This window comes from Ursus maritimus, unplaced genomic scaffold, assembly GCF_017311325.1.
Source record: "Ursus maritimus isolate PB19 unplaced genomic scaffold, ASM1731132v1 scaffold_8, whole genome shotgun sequence".
NCBI classification, from domain to species: Eukaryota; Metazoa; Chordata; class Mammalia; order Carnivora; family Ursidae; genus Ursus; species Ursus maritimus.
This window is the reverse complement of record NW_024426996.1, coordinates 23,536,306-23,551,130: the sequence shown is the minus strand read 5'-3', so window position 1 is coordinate 23,551,130 and position 14,825 is coordinate 23,536,306. Positions and strand designations below refer to the sequence as shown.

Here is a 14,825-nt window from a genome sequence, read left to right as displayed (position 1 = left end):
TTCTCGTTGGTCTCCATAAATTGTTTAAATTGATTTTTGATTTCCTGGTTTATCGAGTCATTCCTGAGCAGGATGGTTCTTAGTCTCCAAGTGTTTGAGTTTCTTCCAAATTTTTCCTTGTGGTTGAGTTCCAATTTCAAAGCGTTGTGGTCTGAGAATATGCAGGGGATAATTTCAGTCTTTTGGTATTGGTTGAGACCTGTTTTGTGACCCAGAACATGGTCTATTCTTGAGAATGTTCCATGGGCATTAGAATAGATTGAGTATATTTTGGTTCTGGGGTGTAGTGTTCTATATATATCTGTGTGGTCCAACTCATCTAGTATGGCATTCAGAGCTCTTGTTTCTTTGTTGATTTTCTGCTTAGGTGCTCTGTCTGTTGCTGATAGTGGAATATTGAGATCCCCTACTATTAACTTATTTTTATCTATATGTCTCTTTGTTCTGATTAAGAGTTGGCTTGTGTATCTTGCTGCTCCCCTGTTGGGGGCATATATATTTATAATTGTCATATCCACTTGTTGGATACATCCTTTAAGAATAATATAGTCCCCTTCTGTATCTCTAACTGTAGTCTTTAGTTTAAAATCCAATCTGTCTGATATGAGAATTGCTACCCCAGCTTTCTTTTGAGGTCCATTGGCGTGAAAGATGGTACTCCATCCCTTTACTTTCAGTCTGGATGTATCTTTAGGTTCGAAATGAATCTCTTGTAGACAGCAAATGGATGGGTCATGTCTTTTTATCCAATCTGCAACCCTGTGTCATTTTATGGGAGCATTTAGGCCATTTACATTGAGACTGATTATTGAGAGATATGATTTTAATGATGCCAGTGTGCCGTGCTCTCTCTCTCAAATAAATAAAATCTTTTTTTTAAAATCTTTTTTATTATATTATGTTAGTCACCATACAGTACATCCCTGTTTTGATGTAAAACCGATGATTCATTAGTTGCGTATAACACCCAGTGCACTGTGCAATAGTGCCCTCCCCACCACCCATCACCAGCCTATCCCATTCCCCCACCCTCTCTCCCCTCCTGAAGCCCTCAGTTTGTTTCTCAGAGTCCATAGTCTCTGTGCTTCATTCCCCTTCTGATTACTCCCCCTTTCTTTATCCTTTCTTCCCCACCTGCTTCCAATATTTTATGTTCCATTAGATGAGAGAAATCATTGAGTAATTGTCTTTCTCTGCTTGACTTATTTCACTTAGCATTATCTCCTAGTGCGTCCATGTTGCAGCAAATGTTGATGTTTGTTCTTTTTGAAGCTGAGTAATATTCCATTATATATGGACCAAAATCTAATCCAGTCATCTGTTGAAGGGCATCTCGGCTCCTTCCCGATTTAGCTATTGTGGACAATGCCATGAACATGGGGTGCATATGGCCCTTCTCTTCACTACGTCTGTATCTTTGGGTAAATACCCCAAGTGAATGGCTGGATTGAGCACAGTGTCAATTTTTAACTTTTTAAGGACCTCACACTGTTTTCTCAGAGCAGTGCTGTACTACACTTGCATTCCCACCAACAATGTAAGAGGGATCCCTTTCTCCACATCCTCTCAACATTTGTTGTTTCTGCCTTGTCAATTTTTGCCATTCTAACTGGCGTAAGGTGGTATCTCAGTGTGGTTTTGATTTGAATTTCCTGATTGCTAATGAATTTGAACATTTTTTCATGTGTCTGTTAGCCATTTGTATGTCTTCGGAAAAGTGTCTGTTCATATCTTCTGCCCATTTTGTGATTTCATGTCTGTTTCTTGTGTATTGGAGTTTGAGAAGTTCTTGTAGATCATGGATACCAGTCTTTTGTCTGTAGTATCATTTGCAAATATCCTCTCCCATTCCGTGGGCTGCCTCTTAGTTTTTGACTGTTTCCCTTGAGTGTGCAGAAGACTTTTATCTTGATGAAGTCCCACTAAGTTCATTTTATCTTTTGTTTCTTCTCCTTTGGAGATGTGTCATGAAAATGCTGTTGCTCTGATGCTCGTAGAGGTTGCTGCCTATGCTCTCCTCTAGGATTTTGATGGATTCCTGTCTCACATTGAGGTCTTTCATCCATTTGGAGTTTATCTTTATGTATGGTGTGAGAGACTGGTCAAGTTTCATTCTTTTGCTTGTAGCTGTCCAGTTTTCCCAGCACCATTTATTGAAGAGACTGTCTTTTTTCCACTGGATGTTTTTTCCTGCTTTGTCAAAGATTAGTTGCCCAAAGAGCTGAGGGTCCATTTCTGGGTTCTCTGTTCTGTTCCATTGGTCTATGTGTCTGTTTTTGTGCCAGTACCATGCTGTCTTTGTGATCACAGCTTTGTAGTACAGCTTGAAATCCGGCATTGTGATGCCCCCAGCTTTGTTTTTCCTTTTCAACAATTCCTTGGCGATTCGGGGCCTTTTCTGGTTCCACACAAATTTAAGGGCTGTTTGTTCCATTTCTTTGAAAAATGTCATTGGTATTTTGATCGGGATGGCATTGAAAGTGTAGATTGCTCTGGATAGCATGGACATTTTAACTATGTTAATTCTTCCGATCCATGAGCATGGAATATTTTTCCATCTTCTTGTGTCTTCTTCACTGTCTTTCAAGAGTGATTTGTAGTTTCTAGAATATAGGTCCTTTACATCTCTGGTTAAGTTAATTCCAAGGTAACGTATGATTTTTGGTGCTATTGTAAATGTGATGGATTCCCTAACTTCTCTTTCTTCAGTCTCACTGTTCGTGTATAGAAATGCAACTGATTTCTGAGCATTGATTTTGTATCCCGCCACATTACTGAATTGCTCTATAACTTCTAATAGTTTGGGAGTGGATTCTTTTGGGTTTTCCATATAGAATATCATGTCATCTGCGAAGAGAGACAGTTTGACTTCTTCTTTGCCGATTTGGATACCTTTTATCCCTTTTTGTCGTCTGATTGCTGTTGCAAGGACTTCTAGTACTTGTTGAATAATAATGGCGAGAGTGGGCATCCTTGTCGTGTTCCTGATCTTAAGGGAAAGGCTTCCAGCTTTTCCCCATTGAGAATGATATTTGCTGTAGGCTTTTCATAGATGGTTTTTATGAGATTGAGGAATGTGCCCTCTTTCCCTACACTCTGAAGGGTTTTAATCAGGAAAGGATGCTGTATTTTGTCAGATGCTTTTTCTGCATCTATTGAGAGGATCATATGATTTTTGGCTTTTTTTCTTGTTGATGAAATCTATGACACTGATAGATTTGCGAATGTTGAACCACCCTTGCATGCCAGGGATGAATCCCACTTGGTCATGATGGATAATCATTTTAATATACTGTTGGATTCTATTAGCAAGGATGTTGTTGAGAATTTTGGCTTCCATATTCATTAGGGAAATTGGTCTGTAATTCTCCTTTTTGATGGGGTCTTTGCCTGGTTTGGGGATCAAGGTAATATTGGCCTCATAGAATGAGTTTGGTAGCTTTCCTTCTGTTTCTATTTTTTGAAATAGCTTTAGGAGAATAGGTATTATTTCTTCTTTGAATGTTTGGTAGAATTCCCTGGGAAAACCATCACAGCCTGGCATTTTGTTTTTTGGAAGGTTTTTAATCACTGTTTCAATTTCTTCATAATTAATTGGCCTGTTTAAAAAATCAATTTCTTCCTATTTCAGTCTTGGTAGTTTATAGGTTTCCTTCAGGAAGTCCTCCATCTCTTCCAGATTGCTTAATTTATTGGCATAAAGCTGTTGATGAAAGTTTCTAATAATCCTTCCAATTTCATTGGTGTTGGTTGTGACCTCTCCCTTTTCATTCATAATTTTATTAATTTGGGTCCTTTCTCTATTCTTTTGGATAAGTCTTGCCAGTGGTTTGTCAGTTTTATTTATTCTTTCAAAGAACCAGCTTCTAGTTCTGTTGATCTGCTCTACTGTACTCCCGGTTTCTAAGTCATTGATCTCTGCTATAATCTTGATCAACTGGTTTCTTGTGCGTGGATTAGGCCTGTTCCTCTGTTGCTGTTCCAGCTTCTTGAGGTGAGAATATAAAAACTGCATTTTAGATTTTTCTTTTCTTTTGAGTGAGGCTAGGATGGCTATGTATTTCCCCCTTAGGACTGCCTTTGCAGTGTCCCATAGGTTTTGGACTGTTGTGTTTTCATTCTCGTTGGTCTCCATAAATTGTTTAAATTGATTTTTGATTTCCTGGTTTATCGAATCATTCTTGAGCAGAATGGTTCTTAATCTCCAAGTGTTTGAGTTTCTTCCAAACTTTTCCTTGTGGTTGAGTTCCAATTTCAAAGCATTGTGGTCTGAATATGCAGGGACTAATTTCAGTCTTTTGGTATTGGTTGAGACCTGTTTTGTGACCCAGAACATGGTCTATTCTTGAGAATGTTCCATGGGCATTAGAATAGATTGTGTATTCTTTGGTTCTGGGGTGTAGTGTTCTATATATATCTGTGTGGTCCAACTCATCTAGTATGGCATTCAGAGCTCTTGTTTCTTTGTTGATTTTCTGCTTAGGTGCTCTGTCTGTTGCTGATAGTGGAATATTGAGATCCCCTACTATTAACTTATTTTTATCTATATGTCTCTTTGTTCTGATTAAGAGTTGGCTTGTGTATCTTGCTGCTCCCCTGTTGGGGGCATATATATTCATAATTGTCATATCCACTTGTTGGATACATCCTTTAAGAATATTATAGTGCCCTTCTGTATCTCTAACTGTAGTCTTTAGTTTAAAATCCAATCTGTCTGATATGAGAATTGCTACCCCAGCTTTCTTTTGAGGTCCATTGGCGTGAAAGATGGTACTCCATCCCTTTACTTTCAGTCTGGATGTATCTTTAGGTTCGAAATGAATCTCTTGTAGACAGCAAATGGATGGGTCATGTCTTTTTATCCAATCTGCAACCCTGTGTCATTTTATGGGAGCATTTAGGCCATTTACATTGAGACTGATTATTGAGAGATATGATTTTAATGATGCCATGTTGCCTGTAAAGTCTTTGTTTCTATAGATTTTGACTTTCTGTTCTGTATCACTCTTGGGGCCTTTTTACTTTTATAGAACCCCCCTTAATATCTCCTCTAGGGCTGGTTTCATGGTTACGAAATTGGTCAGTGACTGGCGATTCTGGAAGGTCTTTATCTCTCCATCAATTCTGAATGACAGCCTTGCTGGATAAAGGATCCTTGGCTGCATGTTTTTTTCTGAAAGAGCTTTAAAAATGCCCCCCCCAACCCTTTCTCTCATTCCAGGTCTGTGTGGACAGGTCTGACGTAATTCTGATACCTTTGCCTTGGTACGTGAGAAATTTCTTTGCCCTGGCCGCTTTCAATACTGTATCCTTGGATCTAATATTTGCGGATTGCACTATGATGTGATGTGGTGTAGGTTTGTCGTGGTTGAGCTTGGGAGGGGTTCTCTGCCTCTTGGACACGAATGCTTGTTTCCTTTGCTAGATTAGGGAAGTTTTTAGCTACAATTTGTTCAAATATCTCTTCTAGACCTCTCTTTTTCTCCACCCCCTCGGGGATGCCAATGATTCTGACGTTGGAACGTTTCATTGAGTCAGTAATCTCCCGTAACCTACATTCTTGAGATTGGATTTTTTTTTTAAAGATTTTATTTATTTATTCGACAGAGATAGAGACAGCCAGCGAGAGAGGGAACACAAGCAGGGGGAGTGGGAGAGGAAGAAGCAGGCTCATAGCAGAGGAGCCCGATGTGGGACTCGATTCCACGCCGGGATCACGCCCTGAGCCGAAGGCAGACACTTAACTGCTGTGCCACCCAGGCGCCCCGGATTTTTTTGAGCCAAGTTTCTATTTTAGCTTTCTCTTCTACCAACCCATCCTCCAGTCTGCCAATACGTTCTTCTGCCTCATTCATCCTTGCCGTCAGAGCATCTAGTTTTGATTGCATTTGATTCATAGAATTTTTAATTTCTGCCAGATTCGCTCTCATTTCCGCCCTTAGAGATTCTATATTCTCATTAACATTTTCGTTAATACTTTTTTCAAGTCTACACATTATCTTGACCATTGTTACTCTGGACTCCGTTTCTGATAATTTGGTTATATCCATATCCATCAGTTCTGTGGCAGAGGCCACAGACTCATTGTCTTTTCTTTGCTGGAGGGGATTTCTCCTTCTCATCATTCTGAGGAGGAGAAGTTGCGAGGTTGCCCAGAGCCGAAATTATTGACCGGGACCCAGGCAGTGCGCACTTGTTTTATAGGTAACTTTGGGATGTGGGCTTCTTGATTTTTCAGCCTGCCTTCTGGGGGAGGGGCCTGCCGCGCCAATACTCAGGCAACCCTGTTTGGGTAGAGTCTCCGTGTCCCCTGTGAGGAGGGATGGGGATGAGCACGCTGTGAGCCGGTATTTCGAGGCTTTTGCTCTCTGGCGGCTTCCCTGGTGGTCTGCTGTGCCTCTTCTGAGAGAGCAGCAGTGGCCGAATCTCAGCCTCTGTCTCAGAACAGAGGGATCGTGGACCGTTCTCCACTGATGTTCTGGCCACTTTAACTCTGTTTCTGTTGGTGCTGCCCAACCCTGCAGCGTCCCGGGATGTGCGCCCCACACCCGGCGTCCCAGCCCTCACTTCCAGGGCCGGCGCGTCTCTGTCCTTTGTGTTTCTAACACCGCCAGCCGCCAGCCTCCGTGTGCTCTGGAGCTCCGTTTCAGTGTGGTTCCTGCACTCTGGAGCTCTGGTTTTCAGTCTGGTCGCTTGCGTTCCCCGGCTCACTGTCTCAGTCTGCTCTCTTGCGGGTGCCGTCCGCGAGTCAGCCCGCTCCCCAGTGCAGGTGGCTACCGCTTCCCGGCGCCAGAACACGGTGACTCTCTCCCCCTTCCGTTTATCTTCCAGTATCTGTGCCTGGATTCAGGGCTCCCCACTTCGTACCTTAATACTCAGCGCTGGAGATGTTCATTTGTAGAGATCCAGATGTATCTTCCTGCGTCTCAGGGTGATCCCGTGGGTGTTCAGGATGGTCTGGTACCTATCCAGCTCGACTCAGGCGACCGGCTGAAAAAGGGGAACCCTGCTCCTCCGCCATCTTAACCTGGACCACCTCAAATAAAATCTTAAAAAAATGCAATAGATTTAGGTATGTAGATTTTGTATCTTGTGCCTTTACTGAATTTGTGTATCAGTTTTAGCAGTGTTTTCATGGAGTCTTTCCAGTTTTTGGTATAGAATATTACATCATCTACAAATAGTGAACGTTTGACTTCTTCCTTGCCAGTTGGGATGCATTTTATTTCTTTTTGTTGTCTGATTGCTGTGGCTAGGACTACCAGTATTATGTTGAATAAAAGTGGTGAGAGTGGACATCCCTGTCTTGTTTCTGACCATAGAGGAAAAGCTTTCAGTTTTTTCCCATTGAGGATTATATTAGCTGTGGGTTTTGCATATAAGGCCTTTATTATGTTGAGATATGTTCCTTCGAGCTCTACTTTGTTGAGGGCTTTTATCTTGAGTATGCTTTTTGAGCATTTATCAAAATGTTCATATGGTTGTTGTTCTTTTTATCTATGTGGTGTATCACATGGATTGATTACCAGATTTTTTGTTTAAGTAGGCTCCACCCCCAGCTCGGAGCCCAGTGTGGAACTGGAACCCACACCCCTGAGATCAAGACCTGAACTGAAATCAAGAGTCAGATGCTTAACTGACTAAGCCACCCTGGCACCCTGATTGATTTGCAAATATTGAACCACCCTTTGCAATCCAGGAATAAATCCCACTTGATTGTGTTGAATGATTTTTTTAACTTATTGTTGGATTCCATTTGAAGTATTTTATTGAGAATTTTTGCATCTGTGTTCATCAGGGATATTGGCCTGTAATTCTCTTTTTTAGTGATGTCTTTGTGTTTTTTTTTAAGATTTTATTTATTTGAGAGCTTGTGCACAAGTGCGCAAGAGCGGGATGAGGGACAGAGGGAGAAGAAGACTTCCTGCAGAGCAGGGAGCCCGATGTGGGGCTCGATCTTGGAACTCTGGGATTATGACCTGAGCCGAAGGCAGACGCTTAACCAACTGAGCCACCCAGGTGCCCTCTTTAGTGATGTCTTATCTGGTTTTGGTATCAGGATATTGTTGGACTTACAGAATGAATTTGGAAGTTTTCCTTTTCCTTCTATTTTTTGAGGTAGTTTGAAAAGAATAGGTGTTAATTATTCTTTACATGTTTTGTAGAATTTGCCTATGAAGCTATCTGGTCCTGGACTTTTGTTAGTTGGGAGATTTTTGATTACTGATTCAATTTCTCTGCAGGTTATGGGTTTGTTCAAGTTTTCTATTTCTACCTGTTTCAGTTTTGGTAGTTTATGCATTTCTAGGTATTTATCCATTTTTTCTAGGTGGTTCAATTTGTTGGCATACAGTTTTGCTTAATAATTTCTTAATAATTATTATTTTGGTTTGTTGGTTGTTTCTTCTCTCTCATTTGTGATTTTATTTATTTGGGTCCTTTCTCTTTTCTTTTCGATAAGTCTTGTTAGAGGTTTATCAGTTTTATTAATTTTTTCAAAGAACCAGCTCCTTGTTTCATTAATCTGTTCTTTTTTTAAAATTTCCTGTATCATTTATTTCTACTCTAGTCCTTATTATTTCTTCCCTTTTGCTGACTTTCGGCTTCATTTGTTGTTCTTTTTCTAGCTCCTTTAGGTGTAAGGTTAGGCTGTTTATTTAAGGTTTTTCTTGCTTCTTGAGGTAGGCCTCTATTGCTATATACTTCCCTCTTAGGACCACTTTTGCTTCGTGCCAAAGGTCTTGCACTGTTGTATTTTCATTTGTTTCCATTTACTTTTTATTTATTTTTTGATTTCTTGGTTGACCCATTCATTGGTAGCATGCTGTTTAATCTCCATGTATTTGTGGTCTTTCATGTATTCAAAAAAATTAAAATTTGCAGATACAGATTAAAGAACAAATTCTCGTGTACTCACCACCTAAGCTTGACACCTAAGCTCACCATTTATTCATAAATAGAACTTTACAATAATTCAGAAGCCTCCTATGTGCCCCTCCCTGATTGCATTCCTTTCTCACCTTCTGAAGTAGTTACCATCCTGAATTTTATGGAAATCATTCGTTTTTGATTGTTTTCATCGTATATGTCTTCACTCCTAAATCTAGTGTTTAATGCCTGTTTTAATATTTCATAATAAATGGAATTATGCTGCATATACTTTGATGTGACATGCTTCTTTTGTGCAAGATTATTTTTGAGATTATCCATGTTGATGTATATAGTTATATTTTATTTCCAACATTGTATGGTATTCCATGGAATTAATATACCCTAATTTATTTATCAATTCTATTTATAGGCATTTGGATTGTGTCCAGAGTTGTCCTGTTATAAACAGTATTGCCATAATTTTCTCTCTTATATGTCATATGCAAGAATATATCTATGGTGTATGCATAGTAGTAGAACTGCTAGGACATAGAGTGTGCACGTGTTAAATTTTATAAGATGATACCAGCGTGGTTTCAAAAGTAGTTAAAGCTGTTTCCTTTTTCACCAGCAGTAGAGTGGTACTCCTCATTGCTCTATAGCCTTCCTTTCTCTTGGTATTTATCCAGCTTAAAGAGTTTTGCCAGTGTGGTGGTGTCAAATGGTATCCCAAAATTATTTGAATGTAGGTGTCCCTGATTACTAGTGATGTTAAATATTTTTTATATTCAACTTGTTCATTGTGTGTTTTCTTCTTTCTTCATTTCTATTTCCCATTTTTCATTTAGTTGACTATCCTTTCCTATTTCATTCATAGGAATTCTTTATATATTCTAAATGCTGCTAATTTGCCAACTATAAATGCATTGCAGATATTTCCTTAATGACTAATTGGATATGGGAGGTGAGGGAGAAGGCATATAGAATTACTCCCAGGTTTCTGGTTGGAGGAACTGAGTGGTTGCTAGTGCTGTTAAACTAGGACATCTAAGATGGGAGGAGAACTAGATCTGGGGGAGCGGGGAATTGTGGAGTTTGATGTTTCTGTGAGATATTCAGATGTCTATGAGACATCTCCACGTAAGGGTCTGAAGCTCACACGAAGTCTGTTAGGCCACATTAGTCCAAAGGAATCTTGTATGATGGGCCTTTCAGAATACTGCCGTTGGAAGGAATATGATAATTCTCAAACTCGTTTGTCTTCTACCCGCTGGGTTCTTATATGAAATACATGTCCCAGTCAAATGACCCACCAGACACTTCATCTTAGTTATCATTTTATTACTTTTTTGATCTGTTAACAATTATATGATCTTTCTTTACATCTCCAAGAGAGAGCACAGCATTTTTATTTTGAAACACAGCCAGCTTATCTGTCTTACATAACATACAGAGTATATATCTAGATTTCAGAATTTTTCATTGCACGATCATGTGTGGTATTTAGTTACACAAGTTACTCCATAAACACTGAAAACAATTGGGAAACATGTATATCTAAGAATTCTACTTTGTGTAGCTTTTATTAAATAATAGTATTTTCACATACATTTCCAGGTATTTCTAGGTTCTTCTGTGTGTTTGGAGTTGCATATATATAACCGCTGCAAGAATATGGGCCCCTTCGGAGTATAGCAGTAGAAGCCTATGGAGTAAAGGTCTTTCTTAAGAAAGCAGATTGTATTACGGCTATTTTGTGAAGTTCTGAGAACTCTGATGTCCAGAGGTGGAAGTATCCCTTAATAATGTTTAGAAGATAGGAAAGGTGAGGAAAGTGTCAGTAGTAGGGCTAGGACCTGGTACATTCACTAAAAATGTAGTACCTCAGCATAGCTTATGGTGCCAGGACAGAGTGATGAACCGTCCACCTCCCTCAAGGAGTAGTAGCAGCTAACTTGGTGACAGTGGTTAGTCACCTTTTAGGAGAACTGCAATCCAGGGACAGTTAGGGCTTGCATATATTGTATGCAGGGAAATGATGGCAGAGGTAGTCTCTTTCTGGTCCATCTTTTTCAGTACTACAGTGATTATGCTTCTGTGTTCAAGGAGATGTTTTAGACCTGTAAGAAGAGAAAGGAGGTGTTAAAGCGTGACATACTCAGCTTTGGCTTCAGCCTGGATTCTGCTTTGAACATCTGAGTCCCCAGGCAAAGTGGTGAGATTTCCTGCTGCTACATTGTTATTATGGATTACTGGGGCTACTTTTTTTAAGGCCAGGAAAGGCTTGGGGGAAATTTGGTAGCTTTGCTTGAATAGTTAAAGCTCTGACTCAGGGTTGACACTTCTGGATAGGTAGGGTAACTTTTGATACCCCCAAGATGACATCTCAGTATAAAAATAAATGGAGGTAGAGGCAGGCATGGTGGTAAACACACTTTCAAGCCAAGGATCCCACAGGAAAGCTCAATGCAAATATTTCTGACTTCCCAAAACTGACATTTCTTAAAGAGCAGTTTTGCAAAGAGCAGCAAACCTACCTTTCTTTGCTAATTGCTTTCAGTAAAATCTTGATTTTCTTAGACTCTGGATTCAGACATCTTTTCTCTCCATTCTTTTTCATTGTGGCACTGTGGAAGTAAGAAAGAGTGAAAATATTTAAAACAGTCTTGGGCCAATAAAGCAGGTGGAATATACATTTTTTAGACCAGACGTTTGTGTTTCATTCTAGATGTTTCCCTTTTTTTATACAGAAGTCTTAGAATCATTACAAACCCTTTACTGATTTTGTGACCATACTCACATATTTAAGATATGATTACAACTAGGGAAGTGATATTCAGATAGCATTTTACTCACATGATCTCAACACGTGGACAAGATTGACTTGCAGGAATCACTTCAAGTTTTTCTAAGGACTTCGGATTTACAGATCCATCACTAATCTTAATACAGGTGCAGCGTGTAGTTCTAGAGAGAGGTATTCCTGTGGGAAAAAGAGGTACAGACAGCAGGGGAGGTTAGGGCAGTTTTCATTTTAGGCATTTAATGTGGATTGGGTACTGCTTAGCAGAACCAATACCCCCATGTCATTTGAGTCAGTTGGAGAAAGAATAATCCCAGTATAATACAGCCACTGAATGATTAATTAGTTGGTGATATGAAAGCGTGGAATTGCAACTTGTGAAATGTAAATTCATACCCTTGAGCCCAGTTCATATGGTTAATTCAGTTGAGTTGATTAAGGAATTTTCTGTGTCATCCTCTTTCCTCATTCCCTTACATTTTTTCTGTCTGTTCTCTTACCTTTCCTCTTCTGCTGCTCCTCTGTTTTATTCCATTTGCTTTTCTGACTACACTCTGTGGCCAGAGGGAATCTCTGCTTATTTACCCTTTATTTATAGGCAGGCTGTAAAACTTTTGCAAATATACTATTCCCGTAATTATAGAATTTATACCGAGTCCTATTTCTGATCTTACAAATTAAATATCCCTTCATGTTCCTTACCTTGAGTTGCATTCAGAGTCAGAAAGATAAGGCAGAAAATAAGAACAGCACTTTGGTTCATGATGCTGTGACTGGAGATTCCTCTGCAGTAGGCTAAGAAAGTCTAAGCAGTTGAGTGTCTCAGAAAATGTGGGGCTAGGATGTAGTATTTATGTGCAAAGGCACTTTCCCTCTCTAACTCTGATTGGATAACATTATAGTTGACTCAGCAAAACCTGCTGTCTGTTCCTTGGGGAAGTCCCATGTTGCAGAATCAAAGGTACTGTTAGTATTTATTGTGACTCTGAGTTGTGGAATTTCCCTCCACCTCCTTTATTCACTAAGAGTGAGTTAGGTTTCACTTTCCAAAACATGAACTGTTTCTTGAAAAACAGAAGTTTATTGCATGTAAGTTGTTTTTTTTTTATTGTGACAGTTTTATTTTTTTATTTTTTTTAAATGATTTTTTTATTATGTTAGTGCATGTAAGTTTTTTTTAATGAAAAAAATTTTAATGAATCTTTTTAAATGAAACTTTGGTTCTGATCTTTTGCCTCCTGCAAAATAAAGATGTCAATCCTCAAGTCTCAGAGCCCTAAATTACAGTTTTTTTTTCTTTTCAAGGTTTTTAAATTCCAGTTAGTTAACACACAGTGTAGTATTAGTTTCAGGTGTAGAATTTAGTGATTCACTACGTCTGTATCTTTGGGGTAAATACCCAGTAGTGCAATGGCTGGATCATAGGGTAGCTCAATTTTTAACTTTTTACGGGACCTCCACACTGTTTTCTGGAGTGGCTGTACCAACTTGCATTCCCACCAACAATGTAGGAGGGATCCCCTTTCTCCACATCCTCTCCAACATTTGTTTCCTGCCTTATCAATTTTTGCCATTCTAACTGGCGTAAGGTGGTATCTCAGTGTGGTTTTGATTTGAATTTCCCTGATGGCTAATGATTTTGAACATTTTTTCATGTGTCTGTTAGCCATTTGTATGTCTTCATTGGAAAAGTGCCTGTTCATGCACCCCAGTGTTCATAGCAGCATTGTCCATAATAGCTAAATTGGGGAAGGAGCCGAGATGCCCTTCAACAGATGACTGGATTAAGAAGATGTGGTCTATATATACAATGGAATATTACTCAGCCATCAAAAAGAATGATTTCTCAACATTTGCTGCAACATGGATGGCACTGGAGGAGATAATGCTAAGCGAAATAAGTCAAGCAGAGAAAGACAGTTATCATATGGTTTCACTCATTTATGGAACATAAGAAGTAGGAAGATCGGTAGGAGAAGAAAGGGAAGAAGGGGGTGGGTAAACAGAAGGGGAAATGAACCATGAGAGACTATGGACTCCGGGAAACAAACTGAGGGCTTCAGAGAGGAGGTGGGTGGGGGAATGGGATAGGCTGGTGATGGGTATTAAGGAGGGCATGTATTGCATGGTGCACTGGGTGTTGTATGCAAGTAATGAGTCATGGAACTTTACATCAAAAACTAGGGATATACTGTATGGTGTCTAACATAATATAATAAAAAATATTATTAAAAAAAAAGAATTTAGTGATTCATTACTTACATACAACACCCAGTACTCAATCACAAGTGCCCTCCTTACTCCCCGTCACCTATTTAACCCATCCCCCTGCCCACCTCTCCTCTAGCAACCTGTTTGTTCTCTATAGAGTCTGTTTCTTGTTTTGCTTCTTTTTTCCCCATGTCCATTTGTTGTTTCTTAAATTCCACATATAAGTGAAATCATATGGTATTTGTTTTTCTCTGACTGACTTATTTTGCTTAGCATAATGCTGTCTAGCTCCATATACGCCATTACGAATGGCAAGATTTCATTCTCTTTTATGGCTTGAGTAATACAGTTTTAAAATGAGTATATCTTAATGCTGTTTTGAATCTATTTTAATTTGTAGCATTAAGTCATGAATATAAATATATTTATTCACTTTATGAGTTCCAGGGATGTCTTACATTTTCTTTTTTTATCTCTACAATAACCTGTAAGAAAATAGGAGAGTTGTTATCTTAACTTTATACATGGAAGAAGAACCTCAGAGATAATTGTGTTAGGTTGTACAAAGGTTGTGATCTATTTAGTCTATTTAGGCTTTTTCTCAACATTTGTCTTAAACTTCTATAATTACTTTCAGAGGCTAAGAATATTTTAAAAGTTCTTTAGTAATAGCAATTTTTCATTCTTTGTAGGTAAGTCTAATTTTTGGAAATAATAATTTAGCCAAGCATTGCCTTTTGATCAAAGACTATAAATAATAGGTGTGGTCTTCTTGAACAAGGTCAAAGATCTAGAACTGGCAAGTTTCAAAGAATTCCGGAAATGTTTTGAATACTCATGACATCATTAGAATAACTGAATAGTCTTCTACATATAACTTTTTTTGAAGGAAACCATTACTTATTTGGATATCTGATTTCTGTTAGTCTTGGTAAGGAAT

At 39.0% G+C, this 14,825-nt stretch overlaps 2 protein-coding genes across 3 annotated transcripts in view; one reads left to right on the top strand and one right to left on the bottom strand.

The window, feature by feature from the left end:
* Positions 1-14,825, top strand: part of ART3 (ADP-ribosyltransferase 3 (inactive)) — a 150,256-nt gene that overhangs the window by 7,166 nt on the left and 128,265 nt on the right. The gene's annotated exons all lie outside the window — the stretch shown is intronic.
* CXCL10 (C-X-C motif chemokine ligand 10) lies at positions 10,196-12,660 on the bottom strand. The gene is made up of 4 exons (XM_008693241.2): positions 12,377-12,660; positions 11,728-11,854; positions 11,409-11,498; positions 10,196-10,991 (listed from the first exon to the last, which is right to left on the bottom strand). The coding sequence occupies exons 1-4, from the start codon at positions 12,435-12,437 to the stop codon at positions 10,973-10,975; spliced, it is 297 nt and encodes a 98-aa protein (XP_008691463.1). The 5' UTR covers positions 12,438-12,660; the 3' UTR covers positions 10,196-10,972.

Excerpts from the sequence above, each read along its gene's own strand:
- CXCL10 (XM_008693241.2), bottom strand. The coding sequence starts at position 12,437 with ATGAACCAAAGTGCTGTTCTTATTTTCTGCCTTATCTTTCTGACTCTG. Across the intron at positions 11,855-12,376 it reads GACTCTGAATGCAACTCAAG|GAATACCTCTCTCTAGAACT; the intron begins GTAAGGAACATG and ends TTTTTCCCACAG. Across the intron at positions 11,499-11,727 it reads TGTCCACGTGTTGAGATCAT|TGCCACAATGAAAAAGAATG; the intron begins GTGAGTAAAATG and ends TTACTTCCACAG.